Here is a 15749-nt window from a genome sequence, read left to right on the forward strand (position 1 = left end):
CTGCATTACAGAGCACTGTGTTATGATCCTCATGACTGGATCACAGAGGGCAGAGTATGAAATCTGATCTCTTGTGTGTGACCATTCTAATCTGCTAGGAACAAGAGCCATTTTGGAGCAGCAACACAGCAGGGTCCAAGTTGTGGCTATTCTCCATCCGCACCCTTAGCTAATTTGACACCAGTTTAATTAGGCAGGATTGCCCTAGCAGGATTAAGCAAATGCTTATATGATGCCTGTAATAACAACAATGAAAAAAAGCAAAAACCCAATACACTCTTCAATCCAATTAACCTTCGATTAAGGTTCCAAAATCAATGCTATTATTTTGGCCCGAGGAGGTAATATTGAGTACTGAGAAATGAGCTGCACAACGACCTTTACTTTTAATGAGATCAATAGAAGTTAGTGTCACCATCTCTTAAAATAATTGGCAAATATTACAGCCAAATTAAGGCCAGAGACTAGTATCTGCTCCCGATCTAAAGAGACAGTCACCGATGGAGGTGGGACAGGAGGGATGATGCCTTATCAGGCAGTTTCATCTGGGACTTATCAGGGGCAGGCAGTGAGATCAGCTCTACAGTGATCATGTCCCAGGATTTTTTTCTTTGCCTTTCTTCTTCATGTCAGTTGGAGACATGGAGCCAAGACCACTCCCGCTTGCTAACAAGGCCAGAAAAGTGACTTTCCCTGGATAACCCAGGCTGATTTGTTACATTGCAGCTGCCCATGAACATGATATATGTGCTGTCTTTTGCTATTCATAGGTTCAAATTTGCACACACTCTATCCTTTCTGAGAGGTTTCTTGCTAACTGTTGCATATTGATGTTTGTAAATATATTAATTTGTGATGGGCTTTCCAGTGTTTTGTTACTGTTGGGTTGCCCTGTCAGCTGAATGTGCTGACAGGGGCTGGTGTGTGCCCAAGGTTTGCTGCTATGGGGCTGTATGCAAGAGTTGTAACACAGGTTCATCAAAAGTAGTTCACAGTGGATCCTGCAAGGATAACAGGTTATCTAGGCTTTCAAAACTGATGGCAGCAGCAGTTCGCAGCTGTGTATGTATACAGGAAGAAATATATCGCTGCTGGTATCTATACCGCAGCTTGGGATCCTCTGAATTAGATGACAGAAATGCAGTAGGTGTACTTGGTAAAATACTTGGTACACTGGATACAAGTTGGTCAACTAGAAAAGGTGGGAATTAGCAGGGAAATTGCAAAGTAGGTAAGAAACTGATAGAGGCAATGGTGGAGAGAAATTACCGTAGTGGAGTTTTGTGTGGTTTACTCTTCAAACTGATCTTATTTAGTAAATTCAGTGATGACCTCAACACAACAAAACTGTGTGAAGGAGGTTGTTGATGACACCAGGTTGGAAGGTTCTGTCATTGTAGAGGAGGATCAGAGCAGCAATAGCACCTTGAGGACTGAAGTGATAGAAAGAGATAAAAAACAGCAATACCAAGTAGAAGCCGTGCACTTAAAAACTAATGAGAAGAGCTTCTTACATATGCTGGGAGTTTATCAGAGGGAGGTGCCATATTAGAGTTAGCTGCGGGATATTAGTCGATCGCAGGGTGTGTGTTTCCAGTGCAGTGTGACTGTGTAAAAGGCAGGTTGACTCCCAGTACACATCAGATAAAGGTGCATCCTGTAGAAATGGGGCAGTATTTATGCTGATAATTATCTTCTTGGTGAACACATTGGGGCAGTAAACACTGGAAAGGGACTGGTTAAACTCTAGGGTTATGGATATAAACTGAACATCATTAAAGTTAGGCTGGGATTTAGGGGAAAGTTTCCAGCCATCTGAAGAGTGAACTTTTGGAACAACCTCTGAAGTCATGTTTGCTGTCACTTATTTCCAGTGAACTTAGCCAGTTTATAGAGAGAATGTGTGATACTGTACAATATCAATCATCAATGTCTGCACTGCATTCTTATTTTCTTCTGTATTGGCTTGTAACTCATGTTACATGTTTGTGACATGTATCATACTTGCCACACTGAGTACATAAAATGAACATAATTTGCTTAGTTTGGTGAAGAGGTACTCCAAGTCTGGCTGTTATACGTGTCTCTCCATTGTTTTTCCCCAGGCTGCTGCTGACTCTCCATTTCATCATCTGCAATCTGCTTATTCCTCAGTTACATTTTTTTCAAAATTAAAAAGTTGGGCTGAAAATGTGCGGTTTGCCTGACACAGCGTCATGGCCATGTCACATAATGTGGCAATGGCAGGTTGCTATCTGCGTTGACTGGTGAGGCCACAGGCTCACTTGGTGACTGCAGTCATCATGTTCTACTGCAGCACAGACAAATTGAACTTCCTTTAGAAAATAACACAGCCCCTGGCAATAGGCAAGGACATGCCTCTGGCCAGAGTCTGGTGTCATCCTGACGTATCAAGCTCAGCTTTGCTTACTGACTAGCATAGTTTTTTTCTCATGTGTTATGCCTAAATTATGCCATTCTTGATTACACCCCCTTCTGCCTACTTGTATTATAATATTTCTTGTAGCACATCCAGTGCTACAAGTGCTTCTGCTTCCTTGCTCTTCAAATCTTTTAACATCTGTAGACTGTTTGTCCTCCACCATTCCTTAGGCAACTTCAGAATCTTCAGCTCTTGTAATATTTTTCCCAAGTAAATTCCTCCTGCATCTTGCCCGTTTATTTGTTTTCTCTGAACTCACTCTATGTTGTCTGCATCTCTCTATTAATGAGGTGTCTGGAAGTGAATTCAGGATTCCAAAGGTGATACTTATTTTTTTACTACGTGCAGCAGAACAATGCTGTGGGACTGTGGAAAAGATTGGGGCCTCATGTTGGATGATAAACAGGGAAATGTTATGCAAGTTAAGGAACGATGACCTCTCTGTGTCATAACAAAACACCTATAACACCTATGTGTTTACGTTGGTCTTTGCTTCTGTAAATCACTGCAACCTTTTGTCTAATTTGTGGTGCGCCTTCACCCTGAGGTTGTACACAGCCTACATGCATGCTAAATTCTTCCTTTCTCCTGAGTAGAGGTTTTCACATGTTCATTTTCTCATTTCACCTTCCTGCATTCTTCCAAAGTGAATTCTTTATACGTTATTTATCTAGTGGCCTTCTCAATAAGGGTGGCATAAAGGCCCATAGCGATGGGGCACAGTACTGGAGAATTAATGTATATAAAGGTGTCATGTTCATTTCCTGAAGTTTTTCTCTAGAAACATGAACTCTTCTGTCTGAATTGTAATGATAGGTTGCTATTCACATATACACTCTAAGCCCTAGAAATATGACCTTTCTTTGTTGTTTAGAATTCAACAGTATTGATGCTTTCTATCAATTGAATTTTTATCTGTTGTGGTTTGCCCTGAGCTAGCAATACAACCACGACAGCTGCTCACTCACCACCCTCGCCCCAACGTAATGGGGAGAGAATCGAAAGGGAAGGGAGGAATTTGGATTGAGATAAACGCAGTTTAATAAAATAACAAAATACTAATACACTACTAGTAAATATATATATGTAAAATAGCAGTAGAATATAAAATAAAAGATACTCAGTGCAATTCCTAATGAACTCTGTCCATACTGAGCAGCCAGTCGCAGGAAGCAGCGCCTGGTCCTGAACAGCTGATCCCGAAGAGGAAAAAGGCAGAAAAGCCCAGAGGCCTCTGCAAAATGGCAAAAAGCCAAACTAATTGTCCCGAACGGAACTCCCCTGGCTCCACCAAAAACGAGCAAAGAAAAAACGCACGAGAGAGAAGACGCCTGAGAGCGAGCAAGAGTGAGCACACACGAGAGAGAGATTGGAAGATCCTGACTCTCCTTAAATATGCAGCATGGCACTAATGGGATGGAATGCTCTTGTTGATCAGTCTGGACGTCAGTCAAGCTCTGCCCCATCCATGTCCCCCTTCCTTGCTGTCTCACACCTGTGGGCAGAGGGCTCAGAGTGTCTTTGGCTCTCAGACCAGAGCAATTAAAAACATTAACTCTGTCCTGGGGTGTTATCTCTTGTTCTCGAACTATGTCCGTATAATGACTGTGCTAGCTATGAAAAAAGAAAGGTTTCTAACTGCATGAAGGAAAGTAACTCATTTTCAGTCAAAACAGCACATTATCCTATTTTAGAAGTATGTCAACAGACAAAAATATGCAAAAATACACTGTTTTTTTCCAAAGTAAAGAGTGTTTATATACTTACATCATAAATCCCTGTAACATATCTTTTGTATGCTAACTAAATTGTACAGAATGTGTTCCTCTTTCCAAAAGAAGCCCTAAAGTCTAGTTTCAATGAAGTAACTACTGCGGGTACTCAAGGCAGCATGCTGAGAAACAGGTAAATGAGTACATGAGGAAAGGGAGAGAGGATGAGGATCTTGCAGTGAAGACTGTCTTGTACCTGTGACCCAGCCTCTGGGTCTGAACATGGCTATGACCCCTCTATTTTCTTGATGAGATAAGAAGTTGAATCCCAAGCTTCTTTTATGTTGCATTGTGGACTGCAAAAGGCTGGGACCACAGGTCTGTTTAGTAACCAGTCTGCTGATGGTGGCTCAGGAGGGAAGACCTTCCCTGTAACTAGAGCCTACAGTCATAACAGAAGATGCTGTTATGGAGATAGTGTAGATAACTTGGAGAAAGGTGTTTTCGTGGGATTATAGAGTATGCGAGACTGGAAGGGACCTCAGGATGTCTCATGTCAAACCCTCCTGCTCAGGAGGGTCAGCTCTGAAGTCAGACCAGCTTACTCGGTATTATCCAGTCAGGTCTTGAAAACTCTGAGGACGGAGATTGCAGTCTCTCTGGGCAACTGACTCCATTGCTTGACCTTCACAATTTAGGCGCTGTCATCATGGTTGATGATATTATCAGTTGTGATGTCCAAGTTTATTCCTCCTGGTGTGCAGATTCCTGTGAACAACATCCTTGGCACATCCTTGGACTGTCATCAAGTGCTACTCAGCTCTTCTAGGAGATCACAGCACCTGGTACTTCGGTCCTATCCAATTTTAGAGCTTGTTGATTTATGTTAAGGAAGTCTATTCCCTAGCAATCTAGGAGATCTATAAGTGTTACTTCATTGCTCTAGTGATCTGAGCTGGTGATTCAGAAGGGAAATGTCTTTCCCCTCAATTGGTACTTACAGTAACACCTGTGGGGCATTAGGGGAGCTACACCACAGGAGACTGTGTGGCTGTGCTGTGCCACCTGCGTGGGTGATTTTGCATGGGGGCAGCATTCCCCATCATTCAGCAGTGGCTCCAGGTTGCACTTGAGGGACGGAGGTTTGTCCCACCTGGTCCTACAGATGTCCCAGCTGACGTGCTGCACGAAGGGTTCCCATTCTTTCTCTTGGAGTTACTTGGGCACTATTCATAATTCTTAGAGGTAGCTACATGTCAGAGGTGGGTGAAGCAAGCCCTTCCCTGTCTGTTTTTCTGCAGGATGCACTGTTTTTAGTATCTCCGCTACCTCTTCTACCACCTCTGCTTGTGGCAACAGCTGCCTGTTTGCTGCTTACTCTGTGTGGCTTGGGACATGATTGGAATAATTTATAATGGTTGTCTTTTAATTGCTTGTTCAGCACTCGTCTGTGGAGCACTGTGCTGCTCTCTGATGGCAGGGAGGGCTGGTGGTGGGATGTCAGGGCAAGGCTGCTGTGTTAGTGCATTGTGAGGGATTGATCCTGGGCCCTGGGGATATTTGCGTGCTCCTGGGAGGTTTTTAACTCCAGTAACATCTCTTGGCAATAAGGAGCAGTAGCATGGGGGGACACACAGCAGTGACAGGATGATTTAAACAGCCTTTCTGTGCTGCTTCATCTTCACAGACACTGCAAATCAGATTAGAGGAGGACTGAGGAAAGGAAGGGGGAAAGTAGGGAGCAGTGCGATGGAGTCAGGGGAGAGGGAACCCATATTCATTCTGGTAAGCAGATGGACGGGCTGAGTCTCCTCCCACCCTTTCTCCACTGGGTTCTGCTGCCATCCATGGATGGAAACACCTGAGTCTTCCTCTGAGCAGTATCTCACCCACCCTGGCAGCTCTTTCCATGCCTTCCCTGTGAACATGTTTTTCCCTATCTGCCCTCTCATTTCCCTCCTTATTACCAGAAACCCTATTCCTGCCCACAGGTGTTTTATCTTTTTGATACCAGGCAAGCGACCTTAGATAACCCCTGACCTCACAAACACCTTCACGTTGCCTGCTGCGTGAATCCTTCCCTGTGTGCCTGGGGTCACCCCCGGTAGATACCAGCAGCCACCCTGTGCATTTGTCAGGGTGAGGACCTGCAAGAACTTGTGGCGATGTCAGCACATGCCAGCCCCTCACTCCTTGCAGTGGTGGCATTTGGGGCTGCCTCCCCTCCCCGGCAGGCACCTTGCTATGGGTGGCAGGGTATGACCATCTCCTGTCTCCTCACAGATCTCTCGCAACCTGGGGAAGCTCTACAGTGAAATGATCTTTGTGAATGGCTTTGTGCATTGTGACCCTCACCCAGGCAATGTGCTAGTGAAGAAATGCCCAGCCTCTGGCAAGGCCCACATTATCCTCCTGGACCATGGGCTCTACCAGGTATGTTGGCTATGAGGGCTTCCAGGGCCTTGTGAGGCTGCCTGTGGAGCATCAGGCTGAAAGTGCACACCCAGCTGCAGCCTTGCCCCCTAAGGCCCTGTGGATACATTTTTCCTGTTACTCCCATAACCCTCCAAGGATGTTTCCTGGCTCTGAAATGGGGGATAGGGCACAGCTAGGGGCCACAAGCTTTCTCCCCGATTTCCCTGTTCTCCGTGGACTTCTGGGCGCTATGTCTCCCTCCCCAGGTGCTGAGCGATTCATTCCGTATGGACTACTGCCGCCTTTGGCAGGCCCTCATCAAGGCTGATATGAAGAGGGTGCAGAAGTACAGCCGGCGGCTTGGGGCAGGGGATTTGTACCCTCTCTTCGCCTGCATGCTGACCGCCAGGTCCTGGGAGTCTGTCAACAGGGGCATTGACCGGTCGCCAGTCTCAGCCAGAGAGGTAGGTAGTGTGCCCTTCCCTGTCATGTGCCCTTCCTTCTTCTCATGTGCCTTTCATTGTTGTGACCACTTGTACCACTGATATCACAGCAATAGTGGGCAAACCTTGTGGCAAATTCTGCACTGATAGCTGAGCTAGAAAAAGCCAGGATTCCTACAATGTGTTTTAGTGGCTGAACTTAATTTCCCAGTGTCACTTATCATGGGCTGCTTAAATTCTGTATAATATTTTAATGGTTAAGTGTTCACCAGTTCTGGCAGGGGAAGCATTTGTAGATCAGCCTTTTCTTAAAAAAGTGTCGAATGCAGCTGTGCAGGGAACCATCAAGAAAGATAGGTTAAGGTAGAGGAGACATAAAGGCTTAGTGGGAAGACATGAGAAGGATAATGCATTATCACTGTTCATGTAAATGACTATCAGCACTGATACAAACTCCTAAAAACCCTTGGAAATTACCTCTCGATCAGCAACCCTATTAACTTGGAGTCAAGGTTGCTTAACTGCAGATCCTGTCAACTCAATCACTACAAATCTAGGAAATTGTCACTTACATTCTCCACCCTTTCCTGTCCACACGTGCTGGGATCCTTCTCACATCTCCTCACACTCCTGACAGGCACATACCGCCTTAAGAACAGCAGCAGCCCCTGCCAACTCTGCTGTTTTTAGAGGTGACCATATAGTGATGTGATTTCAGCCAGTGGATTAGTGTCTGTAGGTGGAAACATGTTGTATTCTATGGTTTGTTTTTATCTGCACGCATTTGTAGTAGAGAGGATGAAATTAATTTAAGTAGTGTTATAATATTGCCCTGTGAAATTCTCTTCTGGAAGTTCCTTTGGGTTGCAATGTGGTGGATTTTGCTGCACTGGCTGGCCATTATCTACAGCAATATGTAGGTCAGATACCTTGGGTAATGGGCCCCCTCTCTCCCAGTAATGCAACTGCTTCCTACCTGAGTTGATTTTCTGCATATCAGAGATAATATAGTGACTGTCTAGCAGATCTATGCTTGATGTTACCAGTTACCAGTTCTTCTGGAGGTACCAGCTCCAGAAGAAACATCAGAGGCACCAAGGTGAATTGGCAGAGTGCTGGCTCAAGTACTACGAGGCCAGTGTTGAATCTGAGCTAATAAGCAATGTTTATCCTGAACTGGCTTGTGAAGGTTATGCCAGAGGTGTGACTGCAGCCACATGGTTCCTCGTGTGGGCTAATGAGCATTGTCACTGAGTTGAATTGCTTGTATAGAGCCAGCTCTGTTGTCTTTGCCTCCATGACACAATTAATGCTGAAACTGGATAATCCTGCAGTGGATAATGGGGATCTGAGCAGATTTGCTGTGGCATTAGGAAATGAGCCACTGCTTGCCCTTAGCTTAGAGATGAATTTGAAAGATTGTGTCAGCAGCAAGAGCCGAGTGCTGTCTAGGCAGGTACCATCAGCATAGAGCTCTGGAGAGTGTGCTTGAGCATATGTCGACGTGAGAGTAGCCTGTGAGACAATGAAGCGATCCTCCTGAAATGAAATCTTGTCTGTAGTCCTGTGTCCAGGCCGGGGTACTGCATCTTGAGAAAGGTTTGATGAAACTGGGGCGAGTCCAGTAGGAAGCTACAAGGACTGGTGGTCAAACAGAGAGAACCCATGAGGTAAGTCTGAGCAAGTTAGGGCAAAAAAATTAGAAAAGTGCAAGTTGAGAAGAGTTGTAGTGGTGATTTTCAAATCTGTTAAAGATTGCTGCAAACAGGACAAGAAGTAATGGATTTAAATTCAGCTAAAGAGATAGAGGTTAAACACAGGATAAGCTGGACCTCATGGCAAGTCCAGTGAAATGCTGGTGCGGAGGGTCTGGGTAGGCTCTGAGTCACATCACTGGAGAGTTTTAGGAGCAGGCTAGTCAAATGTGTGAGGATTGCCATAAGCGTAGCTCTGCCTGCCTTAACCTAAGGCCAGGCAGCTGACCACTCAGGGTGGCTGCTAGCCTCATCTCATTTTATGATTGTGTTTTGCTGCATCCTGCAGCAGCCTCAGCTACTGCAGCCAAGGGGCTTTTCTCAGGTCCTGTGGCACAGCTCATTTCTTCCTCTGCACATAGGCTTCACTCTTGACAGAAAGTGACAGTTCTGATGACAGATCATGTGGTTGTTTTGTGATCTGGACAAGCAGCTGGAGCTAAAAATAAAAATAAAAGAAATGGGAAAGGAAACCTATGTGTGGAAAACAAAGTAGCCACTGGAGTGATGCTGGCTAGGATAAGAAATAATCAGGGAGGAATTTTCTGCCAACAAATAACGGAACAAAGCATGTAACATTTAGGAGAGTGAAGTGTCTTCTTGCTGAAGCTTTGTGCATTTGATCAGTGATTGAGGCAGGAGGACACAAAGATTTATTTGTCAGCATCAAAGCAACCATGGTGGTGTGCAAACTGTGTACATGTCTGACCATCACAACCTGCACGCTTGATTTGTGTGGGTCTGTTCCTTTATAATAAGTCTAAAGTTCACAAAGAGTGAGTGTGAGATCCTGTATCATGAAATGTAGGCTGTCCATCCTTCATTCCAGAGAAGAGAAGGTTTTAGAGCTGTACTTTCCCTTCCCCACAAAGCAACCTACCTCCTGTAAGAAGTCATTTACTGGCCTCTGCGTGTGTCCTGCTGGATTCTGGAGATTTCAGATGTTCCAAGACCTCTGTTTGTATTTGCCAGTTCATGTCATGGCCTCTGTGGGAAGAGGTAGGGACATGATATACATATGGGATCAGCTCCACACCACACTGTCCTACATTTACTGGGATGGTGGAGAAACTCTCAGATTTAAAGAGGCAGAAGAGTGGGGGCTGTCTGTCCTGTGTGCTGTGGTGGTTTATGTTTGGAGGGGAGCCCATCTTCCATGGCTTAGACTGTAGCCCATCAGTTATCTCTGGGATCTTACTGTGGGCAGTTTATTTGTTGGAAACTGGGGAACCAAGGAACATGAAGGGCCTCGGTCTTACACTCTTTCCTCAAGTGTCTGCTGCTGGCTGCTGCCAGACAGGGTATGGGTCTAGATAGACCCTTAGTCTGACAGATGGCAGTTTTTGATCTTTTGGTTTAGCATAACACTTAACTGCATAATGCTTTCTCACCTCTGCTGAGCTGTGTTGAAAACAGAGCATGAAACTAGGCCTTGGAAACAGCTCCATCAGTATAGCATAAAGCCATCAGTTGCATGGGTCACCAAGAGAAGGAGCAGACTGGTTATCCTTGCAATATGCTTCCACCTTCCTGAGACATCCTGTGCTACCTGCAGCTCTGCCAGCTGTGGGGCTGGTGAGATGAGACTTGGTCAGAGGGCTGCAAGGGCAGTAATGAGACGTGGTTGCTATGGTCTGCCTGGGGCCAAGAACTGAGACAGCAGCGAGTACCCTGTTCTCCTGAGAGGCTGTCAGTCCTGCCGGTGAGGGGATGGGGCCTTATCCCACTGAGAGGCAGATGAGATACGGCAAGAATGATCTGTGACTGTGCAGTGGGTGCTTGGGACAGCCAGCTGTCTGCAGGAAAGCAGGACAAAGAGCTCTCAGGCTGGCCTCCCTGGGCCTAGAATAGTGGTTGGGGAAGACATCATCTCCTCCTGCCAAAATCTCAGCTGTATCTGGACCTGGGTTTCCCATGCACTCTCAGCTTCTCTCTGCTTTCTCTCTGACATGACCTGGCTGACCGCAGGATGTGGAGATCCGGTCCAATGCTGCCGCTTACCTACCACAGATCACCCAACTCCTCAACAACGTCCCCCGCCAGATGCTGCTGCTGCTGAAGACCAATGACTTGTTAAGGGGGATTGAGGCAGCCCTGCACACGCGGGCCAGTGCCAGCTCCTTCCTCAACATGTCTCGCTGCTGCATCAGAGCCGTTTCCACGTGAGTCTCTTCTCCAGGCACCAGATGTGGAGCAGCAGGGGCTGGCTGTCCCTGGGGGCTAGGAACCAGGGGAGATCCCAGGGCCAGCAGGCCAGCCAGGGCCCAGTCCCAGAGTAGCTGAGCCAGGTGAGCACGACAGAACCTGAGATAGTGGTCAGGTCCAATCCCAAGTCCATATCATAATGTGACGTCATGATGACAGGGCAGGTCCAAGGTCAAACCAGAAAGTCAAGCTGTATGTCAGGTCCAGTGGTTGTAAGACAGGTCCATGGTGACAAGACAGTGCTGAGGTCAAGCCAAGAGGTCAACAAGTGCATTGAGGTCCAGGTCAAGGGGCTTCACAGCAGGGCATGAATTGAGGACCATTACTCTTCCAGTATAGCTCAGGCAGGGACTGAAGGTGCAGGCCTGAGATTAACTGGAGCTCCTGGGCCTATGAGCAGAGGGTTGCAAGGGGTCCCAGGCTAGTTGGGGCCATTAAGGTTTATTCAAGCCACCCACTCAAGGCTGTAACAAGACCTAACTTGACCTCTTACTCTTAGCTGTGAACCTCTCCCCCACATTAGCACATCTGCTGTGGTCCCACCCCTGCTGTTACATGTCTCAGCCTGCGTCTGTGCTGTTCTCATGCCCACCAGGCTCTCCAGAGGACAGATCTTTCACCCTGGGGTTGGGTACAGGGGTGGAGTTGGAGGCCTTAGGGTAAGGGTTTAGGGTTTATCCCCTTCAGAGGAGGGGAAGTGGCTTACTACCCATTACAGGCATCACCAATGGGAAGTGTTTGTGGGTAAGCGAGGTCTGCAAGTTCACTGCTGCCAGTTTCTGCTGCCTGACTGAGGGGCTAGGACTGACTGTGAAGATCAGGCTAATGTTTAAAAGCCAGGAACAGGAGTTGTGCAAGTGATTTCCATGTGAGTCTTCTGAGTCAATACACTTCTGCCTCAGATTCCTCCTCCTTGCAGAAGAAATAACAGCTATTTCTCTGACTGATGAGGGACCTACAAATCCCAGTTAACTTCTGCTTCTAAAGAACAGAGAATTACTTTTCCTGGAACTTGTGTGTCAGGACTGCTGGACTCTTATGAGTGTGCTACCAGAAAGGGCTATGGTGTGCAGCTGTCCCTGTCAGTGGAAGTGAAGCTGGAAATAGAAGCAGAGGATGCCATGGCCCAAGGTCACGATGTGCAGTGGGGTGAGAAACAGGTTCACAAGGGAACAGGCTGTCTCTTCTGCCAAATTCGTGCTAGGAAGGCAGTCCCCAGCTCCTCAAGAGCATCAGCTGGAGAAAATCCCAACTCCCGGGTATCCCCACTGCTGGTGATTCTCCAGACATGGGACATTCCCCTCCCCTGGAGAGGGTCAGTTGTACTGAAGATGCAGGGCAGGCCTCCTTCCTGCCAGGCTGCATCGTGCCCAATCTAATGCAGCTGTTTCTCTCATTCTAGGTACCAGAGGAGCAAGAGTCACTCACTTTACAGGAGGGCCCAGATCTCTCTCGGAGAAGCCCTGAGCCTGTGGCAGATCAACTTGTATGAACTCTTCCTGTGGCTGAAAGGGTCCCAGCTGGGGAACTGGGTCATTGCTCTCCTGAGCCGGATGCACCATTCCACGTACTGATGTGAGCTGGTGGGAGATGCCTGGGTGCTCACTCCCTTCTGCTCTCCACGGCACATTTCCCTTTTTGACTGTTTCTACCTATTCTGTGGGCTACTTTGGGGTCTTGTTCCACGTTACGTGCTGCACTGTCCTTGCATGTTACAGCATTAGCTTTTTCTGTGGTGCTGAGAAGTGGAGTCAGTACTGGAGCTCTGCTGTTTCATGGTTTAGCAAAAGGAGGTGCAGGATACTGTGTCAGGAAGGGCTGGGTACGTACTTTCCACTCAGATTCCAGTGGGACTGCGCTGGAAGCAGAAGCCTCTACTTGGCTCTTTCTTAAACAATCTTGCAGAATTTAAGAGAATCCCAACTTACCTAGAATGCCCCAAACATTTCTCAGAGCCTCAGAGAGAGGTGGTAAGTCCCTTTAAAATCCAAAAGGGTTTGTAATAGTTTTTGCAATCTCCTTAGTATGATTTCTGTTCAGGTGTGCAGGTTGTTTTTCAGAGGAGTCAAACCTTGTGCAGAGCTGGCACTAGAGCATCCTCTCCCTGAACCAGGGAAACGTGACCCTAATGGTGAGACTGGTGGACTCGGAGTCTGGCTTTCTGTGGTTCATCTCCAGTCCTGTCAGCAAGTGTCTCTATGTTTTCAGACTTTTCCTGGCCTGTTTCCTTGCACATGAAATGGGAGAAGGGAACAGTGGTCCTGCCTCTTTTCTGAAATTCAGGGAAGGCAGGAGGAATGACAGCTCAGGATTCTGAAACTGCTGGTAATGTATGTGTACTGTACAATAGTGCCACACAGCAAAATAAATGTGTTGTGTCAGAGACCTTTAGGGGAGGGATGCCTGGCTGTGCACTCACAGTGATGTTTGGGCCTCTAATGTCTGGTTTCCATTTCTCCACTGAGTGATGCCATGCAGCATTATTAACTTCTTGCAAACCAAATGAGATGGCTTCTTGGTCTTTCCTCTTCCCAAGAGGTTTGTTCCACATCTGGGTCCTCTGGTGCTGCTTCAGATGGGTGTTGAGATGGGATGGAGGTGCAAGTTTCATTCTGCTGGAAAGAAGCACCACTCTTTGCCACCCGGATCCACGCTGAGCCTGCCTCCCTTCCTGCCTGGGGAAGCATGTCATGGCGCATCTGTGAGACGTCATTGTCCCTGTGCCAAGCACCGAGCATTTCGCCTCATCATTACCTATGACGTTTCACTGCTCCTGCCTCAGAAGAGAACCTGCCACTTGCTTGGTGGTGCAAGTGACAGGTCTGATGGCTCTGACTTGGCAGCTATGGGATGGCTATGAGGAAGTCTCACCCAGACGCCTCTTTAATGTGAGACATATTTGGGATCCTGAGAGACATCCCTGCTGCTTGTGAGGATTCCTGTAGCCAAGAAGGGTGAATGGAGGCGACTGTTCAGATCATTTCAGCTTTCTCATAGATCGTCTTGGTGAAAGGGGACATGAAGGACAGGATGAGAATGTCTCTCCACTGCCAGCAAGCTTGCTAAGCTGAGGGTTGTTACTCAGGCCTCAGGCTGTGCCTGAGACCAAGCCACCAGAAGAGCATTTGCTCTCCCAGTTTGCATTCAGTTTCCCAGCTTGCAGGGATGCAAGACCTTGCAACATGTCCATTTGCATGGGAAGGGAAGCAGGGGGCAGAGTGTGGGTGAGTGTACGTGTCAGTCCCTGACAAACCGATTCTCTTGCTGGCTGTGTGGGAGAGGGAAGAGATGTGTAATCCAGAGAAAGTACCTGACTGCAGGTGTGCTTGGTTATGATGAATTAGTGACTGCGGACATGTGGCTTATGACAGTGACTGTGTATGAGTGCAAGAGTGTAGGCACAGTTGGCTGGCTCAGGGCTGTCAAGAAGTGGTGTGTGGTTGGTGGAGTTGTGGATGGGGAATTACTGAACCTGGGTTTTTGGTCTCCTATGCAGTCAATCGTCTGACACTGGCGTTGACTCTCTGAGCACTTTCTGCTATGGGGCAGCAGCAGGTGTGATGTGCTCTCCCATCTTTGCTAAGAACAAAAAAGAGACACTGGTTAGACTGAAAGTCCTTGTAAAACTTGTCCCCAACCTGTCAGAGATTGCCCTGACTTCTGTGTTGTGTGATGGCATCAGGGAATGGAGTGGTGGTAATTGCAGTGAACGAGACTTCTGAGTCAACAAGGAGTCACAGAGGCCCTGTATTATTGGTCCTGCAGTCTGTACCTGAGTAATCTTTGTTCATGGGAACAGTCTGGCTGAATCAGTGCCTTGCTTAGGCACTTACGGCTTGTAGGCTGGCCAGCGTAGGTGGGCCTGTCTTTTTCTTGTCACGAGTAGAGCTCTGCTCAGGAAATTGCCCTGGTGCACCCAATAAGATTCAGGAGACCCTCTAGCAATGGTCACCGACTGCACATCCTCATCTTGTAGCTGCCCTTGTGAATGCCTTTGCCTATCTGTGCCTGAATATACCAACCAGAGCACTATCTGGGTCTCATTAACATCTGTGTGTGAAAGCTCATCCCACAGTGAGACCCTGGCATATCCCTCATTTCCAGAGGATCCCATGTTGTGGAGATGCTCCCTGCAGCTGGCATTTGCATTGGCTGCTGAGCCCCAAGCCCACTCTTGGCCACACCTGTTCTTTCACCCCTCCAAAATCCCACCACATGACTGCCTGTTCTGCTGCCGAAGGAAGGTTCTGGCTCTAACAGTGGTAGGGAACCCGCAGCTCCCTCAGATTGTCGTTTTTGGCAGTGTTTGGTGGGCAGAGCACGGGGTGTGTTTGGAAGAGCTTTGTCTATTGACGTGAGTCTCTGCCAGGAGGCTGTGATCTTCCATGTTAGCAGTGGGACTCCTCGGTCAGTGGTGTTCAGCTCTTGCCCTGCCCACAGTCAATCAATGAAGGTTTGCCCAAGGACAGAACAAGCAAACACCCAGAGTTTGACCCTTTAGCATTCCTGCCTTGTATTTTTCCTGAAAGCTCTCAAAGGTGAATGTGTTAAAAGGATTTTGAAAAGATGCTTTCTCGTCCCAATTTGTGGTTGTCAAACATGGGTAACCTGGATCTGCTCTGTGCACTTGGCGTTTTATTGGCATTTTCACCACCCGCAAACACAGCGTCTGCTGCTCTGCCTGCAGCTGGCACACAGGCTGCTGTCTGCCTGGCTTCAGCTCAAACTCAGGTTTGGTGCATGCACTGAACATTGGCCTTGCAGCAGACTCCTGATC

The 15749-nt window shown here is 47.4% G+C and overlaps 1 protein-coding gene across 8 annotated transcripts in view; it reads left to right on the forward strand.

The window, feature by feature from the left end:
* Positions 1-15749, forward strand: part of ADCK1 (aarF domain containing kinase 1) — a 109490-nt gene that overhangs the window by 76144 nt on the left and 17597 nt on the right. For 6 of the 8 annotated variants that reach the window (XM_065839135.2, XM_071809484.1, XM_065839138.2 and 3 more), the window contains 4 exons: positions 6439-6588; positions 6837-7034; positions 10736-10929; positions 12375-13390. In XM_065839135.2, the coding sequence (XP_065695207.1) occupies positions 6439-6588; positions 6837-7034; positions 10736-10929; positions 12375-12546 (714 nt within the window). In that variant the 3' untranslated portion in view covers positions 12547-13390. Of the gene's footprint in view, positions 1-6438; positions 6589-6836; positions 7035-8575; positions 8684-10735; positions 10930-12374; positions 13391-15749 lie in introns of those variants that run through there. The other 2 variants (XM_071809485.1, XM_065839137.2) reach the window with 2 other exon arrangements.

The sequence above is a fragment of the Patagioenas fasciata genome, chromosome 5 (assembly GCF_037038585.1).
Source record: "Patagioenas fasciata isolate bPatFas1 chromosome 5, bPatFas1.hap1, whole genome shotgun sequence".
NCBI classification, from domain to species: domain Eukaryota; kingdom Metazoa; phylum Chordata; class Aves; order Columbiformes; family Columbidae; genus Patagioenas; species Patagioenas fasciata.